Here is a 20,985-nt window from a genome sequence, read left to right as displayed (position 1 = left end):
ACATGGAGAATGCATAGGAGATCTTTTTCAATGGTGGAAGAGGAATGCTCGCATTATAAATATAAAGGAAGCATGGGAAACGGGGCTGGTTATTATTTCCTATAATATTTGGATGGAGAGGAATAATCGTCGATAGGAGGGGCACCACAGGATTCTGAGGTATGTGCTAGAGATGATTAAGGGGGATCTAAAGGACTACTGCCTGAGCACTAAGTGTGTTGTTAAATCTACAGTGGACTTCTTGTGTTGTATAAACCTTGGGCTCTCTTCTACTCCAACGATATGCAAACCAATTTTAGAGGCGTATTAGTGTAAACCCCAAAGAAACCGGATCAAACTATACACGGATGCTAGCTCTTTAGGAAATCCCAGAAGAGCAAGGGTAGGGGGAATTTTTTGAGATCACAAGGGTAAGATTGTTTGCTCTTATAAAATTTGGGTGTGAAAGGCATTTATGAAGCAGAATTCGAGAGTTTAATAGAGGGGTTGTCATGTGCAAAAGATATGAATGTTAGATCCTTATGGATTGAACCGGACTCAGCTTCGGTGGTGATCTTAATGCAATAGAAAAAAATTCCATGGTTCGTTCTTTAAGGATGGATTTATATGTGGCATTTCCTGGATTCCGTTATAGGGAAAATATCCCATAGTTTCAGGGAGGCTAATCCCATTGCAGATTATCTGGCTAAGGAGGCAGCAAACACTGGTATTTCAGGAGATAATGTTGTTCTCCCCCCCCCCCTCATAGTAGATCAATTGATAATAGATTCCAAGGAGAGACCTCGTTTTTGTTTTCGTTAGTTCATAGGTTGAGGCCCTGCTGATGGCCATGCCGAAGGTGAGGTCTCTTCATACGTTTGACTCGGTTGATTGTTTTGTATTTTTTTATTTCCCTATTTTAATAAAATTATCCTTTAGCTAGAAAAAAAAAGTTTCCTTTTTTTTTTTTTTTTTTACTATAAGTCAGCAAGTATATGTATTAAATAAGAGAGTAAATAGAATACAGGTTTAATGTCTAGGCATTTCTAAACATATACAAATATCAGATGAAATGTGTTACCCAACTCCACCCACCTTTAGCAAAGCCCCAGGGGAGAGAGGAAAATGCCAAAACCTCATTCGAGGACTAAGACATGTAATTTCCATAATGAAAGGTAAATAATAAATAAGACATGTAATTTCCTCATGTATTTATGGTGCGGGTGACATTACACTCACTTTTATTCATTCAATACAATCTATTGGAGAGAATTCTACCTAATTATAAAGTACAAACCCAAAGTGGATGCGGTCTTAGACAGGACCTTTGTGAATGAAGATTGGCTGAAAATATTTGACGATTGCTTGCAAAAGGTGCTCCCTCGTGTTGCTTCAGATCACTCGCCTCTGCTTGCTTGCTCTGGAATTGCCCTGAAGCCTAAGAATACTCCCTTCAGAATGAATAATTTTTGGATGGATAACCAACAATTTTTAGACCTGATTAATGCAGCTTGGAGTATCAATATCGTTGGTTCCCTAACTTTTATCTTGGCTCAAAAATTGAAGGCTTTGAAACCGGTCATTCGGTCCTGGGCGCGAGAAGCATTCCCCAACCTGTATCATGAGATGACATCATCAAAGACAATGTTGGATGACATCCAGAGGCGCCTAGAAGAAGAGGGGCATTCAGAGCATCTGTTTGATTTGGAAGCTGATGCCAAGACCAGATATTGGAAAGCAATCGAAAACCACGAGAAATTGTGGGCTCAAAAATCCAGGATTAGATGGTTGAAAGATGGGGACAGATGCTCAAGATTTTTCCATGTTATGGCAAAAGTCAAGAGAGCTAACAATTCCATTAGAAGCATTGTCACAGAGAATGGAACTGACGTCAGCGACTTGGGTCAATTGGAGTCTTACTTGGCTAATTTATATGGGAATTTTCACAAGAAAGTCGACCTTGAATTTCACCCTCAATTGTTTAATTGTATCCCTTCCATCCTTTAGGATTGTGATCGGCTTATGCTTGATGCTATTCCTTCTGATGATGAGATTAAAAAAACGGTGTGGGACCTGGATCCAGATAGCTTGCCAAGGCCAGATGGTTTTTCGGGATCTTTCTTTAGGAGGTGCTGGATGATAATCAACCTCGATGTCTGCAGAGTAGTTAAGGGATTTTTCTCCTCAGGTATTCTCCCTTATGGAAGTAATAATAATTTTTTAATGTTAATTCCTAAGGTACAAGGGGCTAGATCGTTAGATAAATTCCCCCCATTGTGCATGGGGAATTTTTTTTGCAAAATTCTATCTAAAATTATGGCCTCCTGCATCACTGCTATTCTCCTAATATCATATCCCAGGAGCAGGGAGCCTTCCAGAAAGGTAAAACCATTCAGACAAACATTGGCCTTGCTTCGGAGTTGGCCAACTTAATGGGGCACTCTTTAAGGGGGGGCGGCCTAGGGTTGAAGATCGACATCAGAAAGGCTTTTGACACTTTATCTTGGGACTTCTTGTTCCATGTGCTCAAAATATTTGGATTCTCTTATAAAATGATTGGGTGGATTCACACCATTCTTCAAACTGCCAAGATCTCTATCCTTCTCAACGGAGGTCCTATGGGTTACTTTGAGGCTAACAGAGGTCTCCGTTAGGGAGACCCCATCTCCCCAATCCTATTTATCATTGTGGAAGAGGTTCTCTATCGGGGTATGAATGATTTGGCTGCTAAAAGCATGATCAAGCCTATTGCCAGCCCTCGTGGTGCTGAGGTCCCAACCCACCTCTTATTTGCGAACGATGTCTTCATTTTTATGAACGCTACAAAGAGGTATGTTAGAAATTTAAATTCTTTCCTGTCCCTCTATCAGAGATGCTCTGGCCAATTTTTCAATTTGGAAAAAAACAAATTATTTTTGGGGAAAATCACCTCTGTAAGGAAGCAGTGGATTGCTGAGGAATTAGCTATTCCTTGTTGTAACTTCCCAACCAAATATCTGGGAGTGGATATTTTTCAAGGCCAAGTCAAAAGGGACCCTCTCCTCCCTGTGATGGACAGAATCAAATCTAAGCTCTCTGGTTGGAAGGGAAAGCTCCTTTCAATGGCCTGAAGGGTTGAGTTAGTGAAGTCCGTTATCTTTGGAATGCCCATGCACAACTTCTCGGTCTGCTGGTGGAGTGGGAATGTCATTAAATACCTTGAAAAATGGATGAAGAATTTAATCTGGATGGGGGAGATTGACTCTTCTAAAGCAACCATTGTGAAATGGGACTTGATCTGCAAGCCTAAGCAGGAGGGTGGATTAGGCATCAGAAGGCTTCACGAGTTGAATATGGCTTTGATTGCAAAGCTTACCTGGAAGATTAAGAATGAGGACTCTCAGCTGAGCAGACTCTTCCATGCCAAATTTTTATTTGCCTCTGGGAGAATGAGAAAGTCCTACAAATGTTCTTCGATTTGGCCAAGGGTCAAGCGAATGTGGAAGTTTATCTCTAATAATGAGAGATGGGTTATAGGCAGTGGTAGAAATATCGATTTCTGGAATGACAATTGGCTGGGTCCAAAACCCATTCGGGATTTATCTGAACTGGAACTAGGGAGCTAGGCATTCAATGTCTGTGGGTAGAGACGGATTCTAGTGTTGTTGCAATCTCTATCCAGCAAAAGAAAATTCCATGGTTTGCTTTGCAGAGATGGCTATTCCTCCAGCCATATTTAGAGAGTATCACATGGAAAATAAACTCACAACTTCAGAGAAGCGAACTCAATTGATGACTACCTGGCTAGAGAAGTGGCGAAGACAGGGATATCAGCCACAAATATCGACTTTCCTGCCAACATTAAGGATTTCATTAGAAGAGATGTTGAGGGCAAGCCAAACTATAGATTTGATTAGTGCGTTTCTCTTTCCTCTGCTGATGGCAATGCCGAAGGTGGGGGTCAGGGAGCCATTTTTATTTTTGCTTCAATCTATTTTATCAGTTTGATGTAGCTCTGTAATTTTTTCCCCATTTTCTTCCATTTTAATATAATGATTTTCTAGCGAAAAAAAAAAACTGGGTGAGGACGCCTTGCCTCGCCTCCCTCTCCCTGTGTCTGATCTCATTATCAATGGCAATTGGGTGTTGCCCCAAGTTCATTCCAGCTTTTTACTTGGAAATTTTCAAAGAATAAAGGAGATAAACCTCCCTTTCTCTCCTATGGAGGACAGATGTGTCTGGGGTCTTGACCAAATGGGCATTTTTTCAGTAAAATCGGCCTGGAATGGTTTAAGGTCTCCTTCTCCAATGGCTTCTTGGGCTTCTCTTGTTTGGCGCAAGCACCTTCCTCCAAGGCTCTCCCTGTTGGGTTGGTGCTGGCTCCATGGGAAACTTCCAATAGATGATCAGATCCAAGCCAAAGGAATACAACTCCCTTCAAAGTGTGACCTATGTGGCCTAAGCTCAGAGTCTTTCTCCCATCTATTCCTTGATTGCCGATTTTCTTCCTCTCTATGGAGTAAAACCACTGATCTTTTTAATGTGGTTTGGAATCGAAAAAACTCAATGCTTGATATGGCGGCTTGGTGGAGCCACAAGGGGAAAGGCTGGTGCTTGTAAGAGGCCTGGTTGACCAGTCTATTCTCCACTTTGGATGCAATATGGCAGGAAAGGAACCAAAGGTGTTTTGAGGGGAAAAAGAGACGTATTTCTATGATCTTCAGTGGCATTAAAGGGGAGATCGCCTTCATATGCAGCAGCCTGAAGTTCTCGCCCAAAATAGTTGATGATCTCTTTTTTTTTTCGCTAAAGATCAATTGTATTAATAAAAAAAAAAAGAATATACAAGAGGAATGATACAGTCAACAATACGTAGACGAAGGAAATGAAATCAACCCCACCTTCGGCATTGCCATCAGACCTCAGACCTAAGTCTAACAAAAACTTTTAAAAACAAATAACTAAGTGAATCGGAATCTTGGCCGTTGGGCCGCATCCAATTCCAGCTCCCTGGAGGTGAGAAGGGGCCAGGTTTCGACAGGGGAATTTGATTCAAATCTTGCTGCTGTTTTCGCTAAGAAATCGGCTACCACATTTGCTTCGCGGTAGCAATGAGTGATTTTCCAAGAAATTGAACCCAAATAAGAGAGAACGCCCCTCCATCTTTGCTGAATAAACCATGGAACCAGCTCTTTGGAGAATAAGAACACCACAACAGCAGAGTCACACTCGATCCAAAGGTTTTGGATACAAGAGTTTTTTGCATGTTCAAGGCTGGTAATGAGAGCTAAGAATTCAGCTTCAAAGTTAGATTTTATACCAACAAAATTTCTGAAATTCAGCAAAGGTTCGCGCTTGTAATTTCTAAACACACCGCCAACTCTAGCCTTTCCAGGATTCCCTAGCGAGCACCCATCAGTATTTAGCTTAATCCAATTTTGAGGGGGGAGACACCATCGAACTTCAAAAATTTCTCTTTGCTTGCCAATTACTCGGGGAATTCCCACTCTCCTTGCACACATCAAATCAACTACGGACAAGTTTTTCCCAAGGTGCACTGTCGAAATTATACCTATCTCACCTTTTATCATAGCAAAACGCTGCCTGTGATGCCAATAGGTACCCTCGTGGATTCTCATATTCCTCTCCATCCAAACTGTATAAGGAATTAACACCACGCCACTAAGCCATAGTCTTGAGAATGTAACGGATTTTGCTTTATGTTTCCACAAACTAAATAAATCTTCCATTCTTGTGAAATGTTGCCATATGACACCAAATAGATCACAGAACATATTCCACAGGGCCTGGATATACTCACAATGAATAAAAAGGTGGGAACTAGACTCTTCTGCCTTTTCACATAATCCACATCTCGAAGGCATTGCAATCCCCTTTTTGCACACTTGGTCATCTGTAGGGAGTCTACCATGGGCTAACCTCCATCCAAATACTGCCTACCATGGCTGTAAAAGAGCTTTCCAGAGGATGGAAAACCAAGAAACATGCGCCTTTTTGCTTCTTATCTCCTCCCACGCCGAGGCCAAAGAGAAGGCACCAGACAAAGATAATTCCCAGCGGCATACATCCTCTAAATTCGTTAGGGATATTCTCTTCGCCTTCTCAAATGATTCAGAAAAGAATGATGAAGAAACATTTGGGAAGCACCACTCACCATTCCTAATGAAATCCGCCACTCGCAGCTGCCTTGAAGTCAGCGCTTCTAAGTCCAGATTAGAGGATTCCGCCAATGAGGAATTTTCTAACCAACGATCCTTCCAGAAGCTGATCTTGACGCCATTTCCTACTGTCCAACTCTCCATATTTGTTACAAAATCCCACACCCTTTTTAGACCCTGCCAAATAGATGAAGACTTGTAGCTCCTGAGATCGCCGTTGCTAGTAGTAAACCTTGCTCTGAAAAATTGACTCATTGTAGAATCCTCATGCTTTATTTTCCATAATAATTCACATAGACAAGTTCTGTTAACGTCTCGTAACTTCCGAATACCCAGACCTCCCTCTTTCTTTGGCTTGCAACATTCCTCCCATTTAACAGTGATTTTTTTCTAAACCTCCATTTGGCCAGACTAAATGAAATTCCTCATCCATGTTTCTATAGTTTTAATTGATGCTTGAGGCCACCAATAGACTGCAAAATTATGCATAGGAATGCTCAATATAACTGAATGAACAAGTTCAATATGGCCTGCCATTGAGAGCAATTTATCTTTCCAAGCTGCAAGTCTACATTTGATCTTATCTAGCAGAGGTAACAAATGGGATTTTGTGACTCTTCCCTTGAAGATTTCCAGCCCAAGATATTTTGTAGGGAATTTGGATATCTGAATACCCAAAAACTCACTAATAAACTGTTTTCTGTGAGGGGCCACCTTCCCAAAGAAAATCTTGCTTTTATCCAGATTAAAAAACTGACCAGAGAATGCCTGATATTTATCTAAGAAAGAGTGAAGATTTCTTACATATTTTGCCGACGGGTTCATGAAAATGAAAATGTCGTCAGCAAAGAGAAGGTGGGATGGAGTGAGCACACCTCTTAGCCCGGGCAGGGATTTAAGAGCACCTTCTGCAACCATACTTCTTAACCCTCTAGAAAGCACTTCTTCTACCAGAATAAAGAGAGAGGGAGATAAAGGGTCACCCTGGCAAAGACCACGACCCACAGGGAAGAAGCCCACCGGTCCCCCATTTACTAAGACCGAAATCCTAGTAGAGACAAGGATTTCATGAATCCAAGATATCCACTTCTGAGTGAAACCAAACTTTTTCAGGACTTCAAAAAGGAAATCCCAAGAAAGCGAGTAGTATGCTTTCTGAACATCAATTTTGATCCCCATACCTCCTCCCCTTACTGCAGTATACATCAGATTTGCCAATTATGAGGCAAGGCTAATATTCTCAGAAATTATTTTCCCCTTCTGGAATGCACCTTGTTCCTCTGAGATCAGCCTGGGAAGCAGCGCCGAAACTCTATTTACCATAATTTTTGATAGCACCTTATAAAAGAAATTCCCCATACAGATCGGCCTAAACTTTTCCAGGGTCACAACTCCTGGCACCTTCGGAATTAGAGTAAGGAAACAATTGTTCACACCCTTAGGAAGAAACCCCGTTCTGAAGAAGTGCCTCACAGCCCTGCAGAAGTCCGCTTCCACTATATGCCAAACTCTTCTAAAGAATTTCCCATGAAATCCATCAGGCCCAAGAGAACTGTCTGGATCCACCTCCCAAATAGAGTTTTTTATTTCTTCCAAAGAGGGTATAGTCTCTAAACCCAATGCATCTGCCTCATTAATCTCCTTGGGGATACAATTCAATAAATCATGATGAGGAGTAGTCTGAGCGGCACTATGGAAGGTTTCATAATATTCAGAAATGTAAGATGACAACCTCTGTTGGTCACTAATCCACTCACCATTTATGTTCTTCAAGGTACGAATTTGATTTCGCGACCGTCTCATTTGTACAGAGAGGTGGAAGAATTTTGAGTTTCTGTCCCCCTCTTTCATCCACCTCTGTTTGGCCTTTGAGACCAAAAACTGTCTTGCATTTGAGTTGTTTTCAAGAGATATGTCTTCATGTCTGCCTCTCTATCAAATAGATCATCTGTCATCCCTGTTGCCTCAATTTCTTGCTGAATTAAATCCAGATTTTTCGAAGCTTTCTTTACTTCTTCATCAACATTAGGAAAATTATTCCTAGCCCAGCTCTTAATAAAACTTTTTACCTGCTTTAGCTTCTGAGAAAGCACCAAAATGGGGTTCCCTGACACCTCCTTATTCCACACCTCCCTGACAATATCCTCAAAATTCACATTTTCCATCCAGAAATTATTGAATCTAAAAGGAATATTACCTGGTTTAGGAATGGCATCTGAGACCACCAGAACAGGGGTATGGTCCGAAGTAGTTCTTTGCAAAACAATTTGATTAATATTCCTAGACACCTCCAACCAATTCCCATTACAAAAACTTCGATCCAGAACAACTACAACATTTCCTCTGCGACGATTGTTAGTCCACGTGAACTTCTTCCCCTGTGAAGGAGCTTGAACCAAAGCACACGTGTCCACCATTGCTTGAAACTCTGTCGCCGAGCTAGCATTAAATCTTCCTGGCCCCCTTTTTTCATTTAAAAGAAGAGTAGCATTAAAATCCCCTATGACCGACCATGGGGTATTTGGGTTAATCACCAAACCCAGGTCAATCCAGAGCTCTCTGCGATTAACCTTAAAACAATTTGCATGAACAAAGGTCATTCCCATAGAGCAACCCAACCAATCCACTGTGACTGATAATTGTTGGTCAGACAGAGAAACAACTAAGGGACGAGAAGAACCTTGTCTCCACATAAGCCAGAGATTCGGAACCTTGTCCACCCGATCATTGTGAATTAAATCCCCAGAGTACCCCAGTTTAAAAAATAACAAAGAAGGAAAATCCGACGCCTTCACCATTGGCTCATCCAAACATACAAAATCAAGAGAGTGCTCCCGCAGGATCATCTTCAAGGCTCTAATATCAGCCGCCTTCCGCACACCTCTAATATTCCAAAATAAAATCTTCATGGAGAAAGGATTTAATTTTGGACCTTTTCAGATTTATTCATCTGACCAACCTTCTTCTTACCCTTCTTCCCTCCTTTAGAAATATCAGTATCAGATTTTTCCTTAGCAAGAAGGGCACGATCAACCACCCCTACTTCCTGAAATTTAGAGCCACATGCCCACTTGCAATTTCTATCTTTGGGATGCAAGAAATCTGAGAATCACGATGGCTGGGAAGAATTCTGGATAAATGACCGCCTCTTGAGGGTTGGCCAGCCACACCACCGCTACCCCTAGTCACCACATTCCGTCGAGGGCGACTTGGTCTGGCCAAGTTCACTGGGTTCATGGTAGGGCAACCAAGGTAGGGGCGTCAGAGGCAGCTTGTTGACTCTCCTCTTCGGACTCTGAGAGAACATCATCATCTGGGTCAGAATCCGACCCTGATCCAGATCCTAGATCCGATCCAACCACATGGCCTTCCTCCAAAGAGGGAAGGTTTTGATTAGGGAGTAAATTCCCACCGTTACATTCCCTATAGAGAGGATTTAATTTTGAATTTGAATTTTGGATGAGATCCAAATCCACATGAATATGGCCTTCCAAAATAGGGGTACCTTGATTTGATGATGAGGAGGCATTTAAGGAAGGAGAATGATTTGCTGCAGTTTCCATGTTTGGTACACTCCTTGTAACTCGCTGAGTTGATATGACTCGAGCCGAGTCCACTCCATCTTCTACATAGACTGCGCCTGGAACAACAACGTGATCTTTTGCAGCCTGTTTTTCATCCTCCTGCTTCTTCAACCGGCATCCTTCCACACTGTGTCCCAACCGCTTACAATAACCACAACAAGTTATACCATCTTCATACACAACCTTTTGCCTGAACCCAAAGATTTTTGTGGTTCCAGGCTCCAATCTCTCAACCTGCACTTCCTCAATACGAGGCACCGTTTCATTTTTTTCGATTTCAACCAAGACTCTAGCAAAGAAACCCATCAAGCCTTGCTTTGTGTGATTTTCCAGAGCCACAGGTCGTCCAACTGCTTTTGCTATTGAGAGCAAGACATTCTCATGCCAATATTCTAGGGGAAGGTCAGGGAAATGGATCCAGACCAGTTTAGTCCACACCTGTTTCTCATGGATGTTAAAGTCCGGTTTCTAGTGTTGGAAGCGGATTAACTGACCCCCGATCTTCAAAGGGCTCCTCTTCCAAACAGCAGCCTTATCTCCCTCACATCCAAATTGAAAAATTACATACCCCTTGCCAAGAGGGTGCATCACCACTCCTTGGTTCAAGTTCCATTTTTCTGCTGCTTCTTGTCTCAGTGCATCTAGGGAGATCAATCTGAAATCAACCCTCCCTATAAGAGCAAATCTGAATTTTTTCCTTTTTGACTCATAGTCGCACTGGGGGATCATGAATCTTCGGATATTACCTGCTTGGATTGGTTCTGGGAGAGAGTCCATCGCTGGCCATGAGGCATTCCCCACAGCCCTTGCATATGATCTTCTTGGAGCGACACCATCAGTAGCGGCAGCTTGATTTGGAGGCACATTCTCATTCACCTCCCTCACAGATCCCTCACCATTGTCGATCTCATCACCTCCACCCTCCTCAGCTAGGCCTTGACTACCGGCCATGACGTAGCCGCCGTCCAGAAAAAGAGAAATTAGGCAGAAAATCACCTTCCCAATCGCCCCTTCCCAACCACCACGAGATTCCAATAAAGCAATGCTGTGCAAATTGATTTGGAGGATCAAAACGGAGAAGACAGCAGCGTTAACCTTTCTCAGAGCTCGATTCCTAAAGAAGGATGGAAGATCCTTGAAACAGTTGATGATCTCATTATTTGTAATAGATTGCATCTTGAAAATTCTAGGCAGACAACGTTTCGTATCTTAGAAGTTCATTAGTGCAAACCATTGAGATATTGGGTGAAGCTTAATTCTGATGGATTCTCTCTTGGAAACCTGAGTTGCGCGGGAGACGGCAGCATCTTTTGAGACCATGACGGCAAATTGATGATCAGGTTCCAAATTTTTTTGGGAGTATCTACTGGCTTCTCTACTAAGATATGAAGCATTATTAAGGGCATCATGCTTGCTCGTGAGATGGGCATCTAGCGCCTGTGGATCGAGTCTGACTCGTCTGCAGTAGTTTCCCTCTTCCACCATAGGTTAATTCTATGGTTCGTGCTTCAAGAGTGGAATCACCTTTTAAGTTACATTAACTCTATTGAGTGGAAGGTTTCCCATTGCTACAGAGAAGCCAATCCCATCGCGGATTTCCTAGCTAAGGATGCAGCAAAATTAGGGATTTCCTCTGATGACGTCTCTCTCCCTTAGCACATCACGCATGAGCAGTTCAATGATGAGGCTGGTCAATCAAGATTTAGATTCATGAGATAGCGGTTGTAAGCCTCTGTTGATGGTAAAGCCGAAGGTGGAGGCTCGCTTCAAGCTCTTGTAATATTCATTTTTTTTTCTCTATTTTTAATAAAATCTGACCATTTAGCAAAAAAATTACAAACCCAAAGTATAATCATTACAGTATAGATTTCTCTCTCATTCTAAATGATTTACATGCTTGGTTCTATCATATTCTATCTATGTATTTATTTTCTGTAACCAAGCTATTGAAATCATCCATTTCAAGAATTCAAGGGCAGAAGGTGATGAGGTAATTAGCACCGGTGCATGTAAATGTGCTTGTCTTATCATCATATGCATAGCTGTAACCTTGTGGACACTGGCCCTTGAAGATTTGAGAGTATTTCGTGGGTGGACAAGTCTGAGGCGTATTATGGGAACCAGTGCAACAGTATTCATCAGTGCGAAATGCATCGCAGGCACTTTTGCAAGCAATTGTACTCCCATCAGACCCCTTCACACTCAACTCGGATGGGCAAACCGAGTTGACATTAGCTGAACATCCCACTGATTTGCAGTTACCAGTTCCACCTTGTGGAGTCACTGAGAGTGGCAAGTTAAATCCATCAACAAGGCTGATATCATAGAAATCCTGGCTGCCTAGAGTGAATTCTACCAAGGTGGCTGGTGGAATTGCTCCTGCCCCATTGCATGCAACTTGACCGGAGCCACAGTCTGCGGTTTCGCATTTAAAACTTCCAGTTGAAGATGAGCAAGATGTTCGACCCCAGAACCTGCCGGACCATCCAGCTGAGGCATCTATGGAATTTGAAGCTCCAGAGGCCAACTCGAAACCAGTTGAAGAAAGTTGGGGCTTGTTATCTCCCGTTAATGTCCCCGGCCAGACTGTGTACCCACAGTTGTTTTTGAAAGTGAAGGTAGCTGATAAGCCTCCTGCAATCCCACATAATTAAAACCAGATAAATAGCAGAAACACTCTATCTAGCCAGCTTCAACCAAACTGATCTATAGACTTTTCTCTAATCATAAGCATGAGAATTAAAGAGAAAGAAGCCATCAAAATGAAGAAATTAAAGCATAAGAACAAACCTGAGACGAAGGCTAAGAAGAGGACAACGAGAAGGGGCATTTGTATTCTGGACTTCATTGCTACAGCTTGTGTTTGAAAGGCTACTCAATAATCCTCCTTACCTCAAGGTGGGTATTTATAGAGGAAGTAAGCCAATTAGGTAGGTGTCAGAAAAGTTTGATGATCTTTTTCTCTCTCTTGTTTTGGTAAATTTTCTCTCTCTCTCTCTCTATCTCTATCTCCCTCTGGGAGTAGATAAACATCGAACATGAAAACAGATCAACTATTCGTAGGATCACATGATCTTATAAATCAGCATCTAACACCTGTCTTTTTTATTTCCAAATATACCCCTTTTTATCCTTATCATGACAGTAGGTGGAACAAGTTTAGATGCTGACTCGTACAAACATCGATCCTATCTCATCAAACATGGCATGATTGATCAAGTGTTATTTTTAAATTATATTTTTTTTCTTTTTTGTGTGAAATTTTCAAATTTCTCAATTGGTCAAATTCTAAGAAATGGTGTCCCTTTAATAAATGCCCTTACTCCATTAAACAAGCATGTTCATGTCACTGCATATAGATTGACTTGTACTTTGACCCCTATAAGTGTTTTTTTCGCTAGAAGATCATATGTATTAAAAAAGAAGGGAAAAGAAAGAAAGAATGTACATGGAAAATGAACAAGCTGTTTGGAATTAGTTGAAGATTAATCCACCTTCGGCATTGCCATCAGCAGATAAGAAATCAAAGCTAAAACCCAGCCAAACCAAAAAATAAACAAAGCAACAAAACATCATTATTTAAAACGGTATCTAGGGAGATTATGCCTATCAACATCTAACTCCATGGCAACTAGTGCGGGCCAGGAAACTACAGGACAAGACACTTCAAATTTTGCAGCAAACTTTGCAAGGAAATAATCCAGCGGGTTAGCTTCACGTAGGCAATGAGTAATCTTCCAGGTTATGGACTGCAAGTAAGGGCCTAAGCTCATCCACCTCTGGAGCACATACCACGGGACTTTCCATAGAGAAATAAGCAAAACCACGGCCACCGAGTCACACTCAACTCATAATTGGGTAACACCCATCGCTCTAGCCATTTCCAGACCATAAATAACAGCTATGACTTCAGCTTCAAAGTTTGTGTGCACTCCCAAAAAGTGTCTAAAAGATTGCATCACCTCAGCTTTATCATTCCGGAGCACTCCACTAGCCCCTGCCTTTCCTGGTTTCCCTAGGGAGCACCCATCAGAGTTAAGCTTTACCCATCCTAGAGGGGGAGGACACTAGAAAACTTCTAAGATCTCCCTGGGTTTATAGGGAATTCTAGAAATACCCAGCCGTCTAGCAAAAAGAAGTGCCTTGAAAGGGAGGGGGAAGCAAGAAACCGCCATCTCCTGGAGGCTGAACTCACTCTTTACCATTGCAAAACAGTGATTGGCTATTACCGATTTTTCCTCAAATCGTCTTGCATTCCTTACCTGCCATATGAAATATGGAAGAAGGGAGAAGCCACTTAGCCACACTCTTTTAAAATAACACTTTCTAGCAGATTGTTTCCACCATGAGCAGAGATTAACCACGTCCACAAATGGAGGCCATTGTACATCAAAGCCAAAGCAAAAATCTCTCCATATGCTAGAAGAAAATTCACATTTGAAGAAAATATGGATCAGTGATTCCTCCTCTTTGCCACACAGCGAGCACTGAGATACAAGGGGAATTCCGCTTTTACAAACATTGCCATCGGTTGGCAATTTATTTTGTATCATTCGCTAAGCAAAAGTAGCTTGTCTTGGCTGAATACTAGAGCACCAAATAAGAGAATACCAACTAATTTTTTGGTGTTTCTCCCTATATTCTTCCCAAGCTGATTTTATAGAGAAAACACCTGAAGAGGTTAACCGCCAAACACAAGAGTCTTCTACATTCTGGACGAGAATATTTTTTGCTTGGTCCACTTTTGGGCAAGGAAAATAGAGTCGACTGGAGGAAAATCCCAAGAGGAATTATCAATAAAATCTGCAACTTTCACCTTTGTCCTAGAGAAAAGGGATTGATCCAAATTGGAGAGCTCTGCAAGAGACTAAGAGTCCTGCCACCGATCCAGCCAGAAATTGATTTTCTCCCCATTACCTACAATCCATTGCTCATGTTTGGAAATAAAATTCCACACCTTCTTCAAGCCAGGCCATATGGAGGAGGATTTATATCCCATTTTCAGTGAACCATCAACATTAATAAATCATTCCTTAAAGAGTCTGCTCATGATGGAGCCTTCATGCTTAATCTGCCATTCCAATTTACACAAACAAGCAAAGTTCACTTCTCACAATCTTCTGATGCCCAAACCACCTTCTTTTCTTGGTTTACACACCTTATCCCATTTAATCACAATCTTCTTCGAGACCTCCATATGCCCTGACCAAACAAAATTTCGCATCCAACGCTCCACCAACTTCATCGATCCTTCAGGCCACCAATAGATAGAGAAGTTATGGATTGGAAACCCAGAAATGACCGACTTAACAAGTTCCACCCTCCTAGCCATAGATAGGAGTTTTCCTTTCCATCCTGCAAGTTTACCTTTTTTTTTTTATCTAGAAGAGGAAGAAGGTGGTTATTTTTCACTCTTCCTTTAAAGATCTCCACCCCTAGGTATTTGGTGGGAATGGTTGCTGCTGCCACTCCAAAATACTCAGTAATAAATTGTCTTCTATGAGGAGCAATTTTCCCAAAAAATATCTTGCTTTTCTCCAAGTTTATCTTCTAACCAGAGAACTCCTGATACTTGGATAAAAAAGCATGGAGCTGCTTAACATAAGTGGCAGAACCATTCATAAAAATGAAAATGTGAAAGCATATGAAAGGGAGTAATAGCACCTCTCGGACCCGAGAGAGATTTCATCTTACCTTCCACAACCATATTTTTTAGGCCTTTTCATAGCACTTCATCGGCCAAAATGAACAGAATAGGAGAGATGGGGTCCCCTTGTCTCAAACCACAGCCAACCCCAAAGAATCCCACTAGACCTCCATTCAATAAGATAGAAATCCTTGTTGAAATAAGCAGCTGGTGAACCCTGTTAATCCACTTTGGGGAGAAGCCAAATTTTTCTAACGTGACAAATAAAAATTCCCAAGAAAGGGAATCATAAGCCTTTTGCACGTCCAGCTTTATGCCCATACCGCCTCCCTTTACTACAGAGTGCATCAAATTAGCTAGCTCGGATGCTAGGCCAATATTTGACGAGATGATTTTACCCTTCTGAAAGGCACCCTGTTCTGCAGAAATTAACCTTAGGAGAAGAGAAGTTAATCTAGTGGTAGAAATTTTGGATAAGACCTTACAAAGAAAATTCCCCATACAAATGGGTCGAAATTTATCTAAGGATGATGCACCATTAATTTTAGGGATCAAGGTGACGAAACAATTATTGACCCCTTTAGGGATCTTTCCTACCAGGAAAAAATAAAAAATTGCCCAACAAAAGTCCTTCTCCACAATGTCCCAACACCTTCTAAAAAACTGACCTAAAAAGCCATCATGCCCTGGAGAGCTATCTGCATCAAGGTTCCACACCGCCTGCTTGATTTCCTCTCTAGTAGGAAAGGCATCCAGAAAAAAAATTATCGTCATCAGATATTTTTTTTGGGATATGGTCGAGCAACTCATGATGAGGAGATATCGGAGTATGAGAGTGGAAATTCTCATAATAGTTGACCATATAATTGGCCAAATCCTGATGATCCGAAATCCAAGAACCATCCTCACACTGCAGAGAGCTAATCTGATTTTTTGATCTTCTAATTTTAACCAAGAGATGGAAAAATTTTGAGTTCCGATCCCCATTCTTCAACCATTTGATCTTTGCTTTCTCAGACCACATTTTCTCATGCAGCTTTGAGGCATTCAAGAGAGCAGTTTTTGCATCGGCCTCTTCATTAAAAAGAGCGTTGGTCATTCCAGATTCAGCAATAGAATCCCACTCTTTTTAAACTTGACGTAGCCTTATCCACCTCCTCATTTAGATTAGGGAAAGCCCCTTTTTCCTAGGCCTTGACAGCTAATTTTACAAATTTCAGCTTTTGGGCTAGTCTAGAAATCGAATTTCCACTAACAGACTGGGACCAAACATTCTCCACCATCGGGAGAAAACCAATGTTCTCCATCCAGAAGCTATGCAAGTGAAATGGGATGTTGGGGGGTTTTGGAACAGCAGAAGACTGAATCAAAAGAGGAGAGTGATCCGACGTAGAGCAAGTGAGAACTCGCTGGGAAACATTCTTGAACTCATTAATCCACTGCTCATTATAAAAACTCCGATCCAAGACCGCCAGCACATTACCCCTTTTACGGTTATTCGACGAAGTGTATTTTTTCCCTTGAGAGGGGCAAGGAAGGAGCATACACGTATCAACCATAGCCTGGAAGTCTGCTGCCAACCCCAAATTAAAATTACCCGGCCCTCTTTTCTCATGAGACATTAGAGTGGCATTAAAGTCCCCAATAACTACCCATGGAGAAGAAGTAGTAGAAAACAAAGCAAGATCAGACCAAAGAGATCTACGCTCAATTTTGAAACAACTGGCATGAATAAAAGACATGAGAACTCTTTTACCCATCCAATCAATTTCAACAGTGAGTTGTTTGTCTGACATTGAAACTAGGGAAGGACAAGCCATACCTCGCTTCCAGATAACCCAAATATTGGGCACCCTATCCTGTAATTATTGGGAATCACCTCAGCTGCATAACCCAATTTATCAAAAAATAATGAAGGAAAACTACTGACCTCAACCATCGGTTAGCCACACATAAAATCTCTAGCAAAGAGTCTCTAAGAAGATAATTCAAAGCCCTCCTACCAGCCTCCTTTCGGACACCCCGAATGTTCCAGAACAGAACACGCATGGTTAACAATTTTTACGACCACCTTTGTCAGGATTTGAAGCCTGACCGCTCTGCTTTTTCTTTCTTCCCCTTTTTTTCTCCCATTTCTGTGCCTTTCTCGAGAGCAGTCGCCGCATCATCCACCACTGCAACTCCCAACATCGTTGTTTCCCTCCTACTCACAGGAGCTCGAACAAAGGGTTAAGGGTCCCTATTGGAGGAAGATTGGCCTCCCCTACCTACCAAAATCCCATGACCAGAGCCTATTCCTGTCCTCTTGGGACGTGAGGAAGGACGCATAGGGTCCATGGGGAGAGCATGCGTCACATCCTCCTGGTTCTGTTTTTGCATTCTTTTAGAGACAGGTGGGTTCCCATTCTGGTTCAATTCACCGTCCTCCTCATCATCTTGGTCTGAGAGAGACCCATATTCTAAGCCGATCTCAGAGCTAGACCGGTCCACATCATGCTGGCTCACATCATTGTTTATATCCACATCCTCTTGTGCCAATCCATTCTTTACTAAATTGGGGAGATTTGAATTGGTAAAGTCCAAATCAATTTGAATCTCTCCTTCTTCTATATTAGAAAATTGGGGAGAGTTATTCACGGAAAGAGTGATACCATTCTCACGCTCTCCATTATGAGGAGATTGTTGAGAATGCTCTTGTCGATTTCCTTCCAAAATAAGAGAAAGCCGACCCACTGAGTTGGCCCTGGTTGAGTCAACTTCTTCTTCTTCAACGTATACCGCCCCTGAAACCTCAGCTAATTTCTCAGCCACACACTGCTTTTCGTCATCCAATTTCTTCAGCCTACATTTGGAAATTAAGTGGCCTACTCGCTTGCAGTGGCCACATCGCTCCACATTATCCTCATATACAACCTTTTGACAAAAACCGTACACCTGAGAGGTGCCTGGTTCAAATCTTTTGACCTGGACTTCCTCCACCCTCACTTCCAAGTTAGAGATGTCAATCTCCACCACCACCCTTGCAAAATAGCCGAGAAGGCCTTCTCTTGTTCGTCTGTCTAAGGCAACAAAGCGCCGTACCACCTTTGCAATAGACAATAGTACATTTTCGTGCCAATATTCTAGCGAAAGATCTAGAAAACATATCCATACAAGTTTTGTAAAGGATTGCTTCTCATGAATATTGAAATCAAGCTTCCAATGTTGAAATCGAATAACCTGATCACCAACCCTAAGGGGTGATCTTCGCCACACTGCTGCCTTGTTGCCCTCGCATTGAAATTGAAAGATAACATATCCTTTTCCCAACGGATGCATTAGCACCCCTTGACTTAGGTTTCATTTTTCCTGAGCCTCGCCTCTCAAGGCATCCGAAGAAATCAATCGGAAGTTAACCCTTCCGATTGAGGCAAAATGGAAGTTTTGTCTCTTTGATTCATAGTCTCTCTGAGGGATCACTAATCATTGTTTAATCCCTACCCGAATCAGCTCTGGAAGAGTATCAATGGCAGGCCAAGTCGAAACACCCAAAGCTTTGGCATATGAAAGTCGCTGGCCTGCACCCTTGTGCCTTTCATCCTGTGGAGGACCTTCTGGACCACGATCTAGAGATTCCCGAGCACCTGCATCATCATCCTCCGTAGCTATAGCTCCATTCTCTCCTGAATCGCCACACTCTCTCTCCTACCATTTCAGTCTCCTTCGATCTATCCTGCTGCACCTATGCCAGCTTTTCCTTTGCTTCTTTTAGAGCCTTGTTAAAATTTACCCCTATAAGTGTAGAACTCTTTATATGGATGGAATCAAAATTCAAATTACAAGAGAGTATTGAACTATTAAAGGGGAAATTACATGGATTAATTTATAAACTATCAAGTGGTAAATAGCGAGGAATTATATTTCACTAAACACAGTGATACCTAGAAGGATCCTTATTTCTACAACTCAACCTTATATAATCCAATATTATATTAGAAGAAAAAATATGTATAAATAGTTTAACGTCCTAGCATACCTAATAGGAAAATACATAAAAAGTCATTCTTTGAGATTACGTTCATTGGTTTCTCCCTCGTTAGTCCATAGGGTTTAACTAGATCAATTGTCTCCATGAGAAAGTCATCGAGATATTATTCAATGGACATTCCCCCCCCCCCCCCTTCTTTTCCACAAACGTATGGAAACACAAGTGTAGACACATAATTTTATCCTTTTGTTTGACAATGATGAATTATGGGCAATGATGAAACATGTCTTATCTCTTTCACAAAGAAATAGAATTTTCAACACAAGTCCAGTCTACCCTAGCTAATTCCAGTTACCCCAACCTAAACCCTTAATGCAAGAATTTGCGGAGTAGGATTAAGTGTAAGACCGGTCAGGAGTCCAGCCCGATTTTGTTAAATGATGTTGGGACCGAAGGTGGTCATTGATACCTTTCACTAGAATAAGACAATCAGGCCTAGCATGTTCGATTCCCATATCATTGGAGAGTATTCGAAAATACGATCATGTTGATATCTTGAAAAAAATAAAGATGTGTCATATTGTTTACGTAAACTTTGAACCTATCAAACCAAATCAAACATGAATCAAACTGACCCATACCAAACCCTAATCAAACCAACCCAAACCAAATCTGAAGCAGACCAAACTTGAACCAAACTAACCCAGACCAAATCAAACCTATTAAAAGCTAATAGGACTTTTTCTGCCTAGGTCTACAGCCACCCAAGCTACTAGGTAGCCCGCCACCCTATGACACTCCACAGATCATAAGGAATTGCTTACACGAAATTGATAAATTTATAATCTCTATGTAAACTTCTTCCATGGAGATGGTAAGCTCAATTTAAAGATCCTAATTTTCTACCATATCCTTGTAAGAGTTTTTATGGATATTTGGCATTTGTTATAAATGATGGGCAAGGTCGATGTGTGAGAAAGGCTGGACTTCCCAAAAAAGAAATCATTGTTTCAAAAACCCCTGCTAGAGAGAGAGAGAGAGAGAGAGAGAGAGAGAGAGAGTGGAGGTCATGAGCTAACCATTAAAATCTCGCTGAGTTTGAAGTCCTAGTACGAAAGCCTTGCTCAAGTTTTGGAAGCCCGTGTCATCCATTTCAGTTTAGCGCGGAAGCACAACTCAAATTTTAGTAGTTAATTTTGTTTTTTTTTTTTATTATAGTGCATAAATGCTACTTAAATATTGTAGTTCCTATTTATTTTCATAACATAGCATGGAAGCCCTACCCACATTCCCATAGCTGGTTCCTGTTCTAGGAACATAGCATGGAACCCTGCCCATATTCCCACAACTGATTGTTGTTCCAGGGATACAGTGTGGAAGCGCTGCCCAAATTCCCAAAACTGAAATCCATTTCTAAGCCATAGCAAGGAAGTCCTGTCTAATTTCTTGCCCAAGTGCCAAAAGTTTTGATTTCTCCAAGAAATTCAATCTTTGCCCCTGAATCGCGGGAAATTACTAAAAATTTCATTATTGCTATCAGTTGTTGTCATGTAAACATTAGATCATAATTTCATTTTTGTTTGCATGAAATAGACCTCATCTCCGCATATATTATTTTACGTGTTCCCTACATAAAATAAAGACTTCTTT

At 41.6% G+C, this 20,985-nt stretch overlaps 2 protein-coding genes across 2 annotated transcripts; both read right to left on the bottom strand.

Moving 5' to 3' along the window:
- Positions 1-4,919: 4,919 nt before the first annotated feature.
- Positions 4,920-6,392, bottom strand: LOC122077871. The gene is made up of 2 exons (XM_042643770.1): positions 6,045-6,392; positions 4,920-5,765 (listed from the first exon to the last, which is right to left on the bottom strand). The coding sequence occupies exons 1-2, from the start codon at positions 6,390-6,392 to the stop codon at positions 4,920-4,922; spliced, it is 1,194 nt and encodes a 397-aa protein (XP_042499704.1).
- Positions 6,393-11,491: 5,099 nt separating this feature from the next.
- LOC122078871 (thaumatin-like protein 1b) lies at positions 11,492-12,671 on the bottom strand. The gene is made up of 2 exons (XM_042645054.1): positions 12,512-12,671; positions 11,492-12,355 (listed from the first exon to the last, which is right to left on the bottom strand). The coding sequence occupies exons 1-2, from the start codon at positions 12,567-12,569 to the stop codon at positions 11,691-11,693; spliced, it is 723 nt and encodes a 240-aa protein (XP_042500988.1). The 5' UTR covers positions 12,570-12,671; the 3' UTR covers positions 11,492-11,690.
- Positions 12,672-20,985: the final 8,314 nt, after the last annotated feature.

The sequence above is a fragment of the Macadamia integrifolia genome, chromosome 5 (assembly GCF_013358625.1).
Source record: "Macadamia integrifolia cultivar HAES 741 chromosome 5, SCU_Mint_v3, whole genome shotgun sequence".
NCBI lineage: Eukaryota > Viridiplantae > Streptophyta > Magnoliopsida > Proteales > Proteaceae > Macadamia > Macadamia integrifolia.
This window is presented reverse-complemented; position numbering and strand designations above follow the sequence as displayed.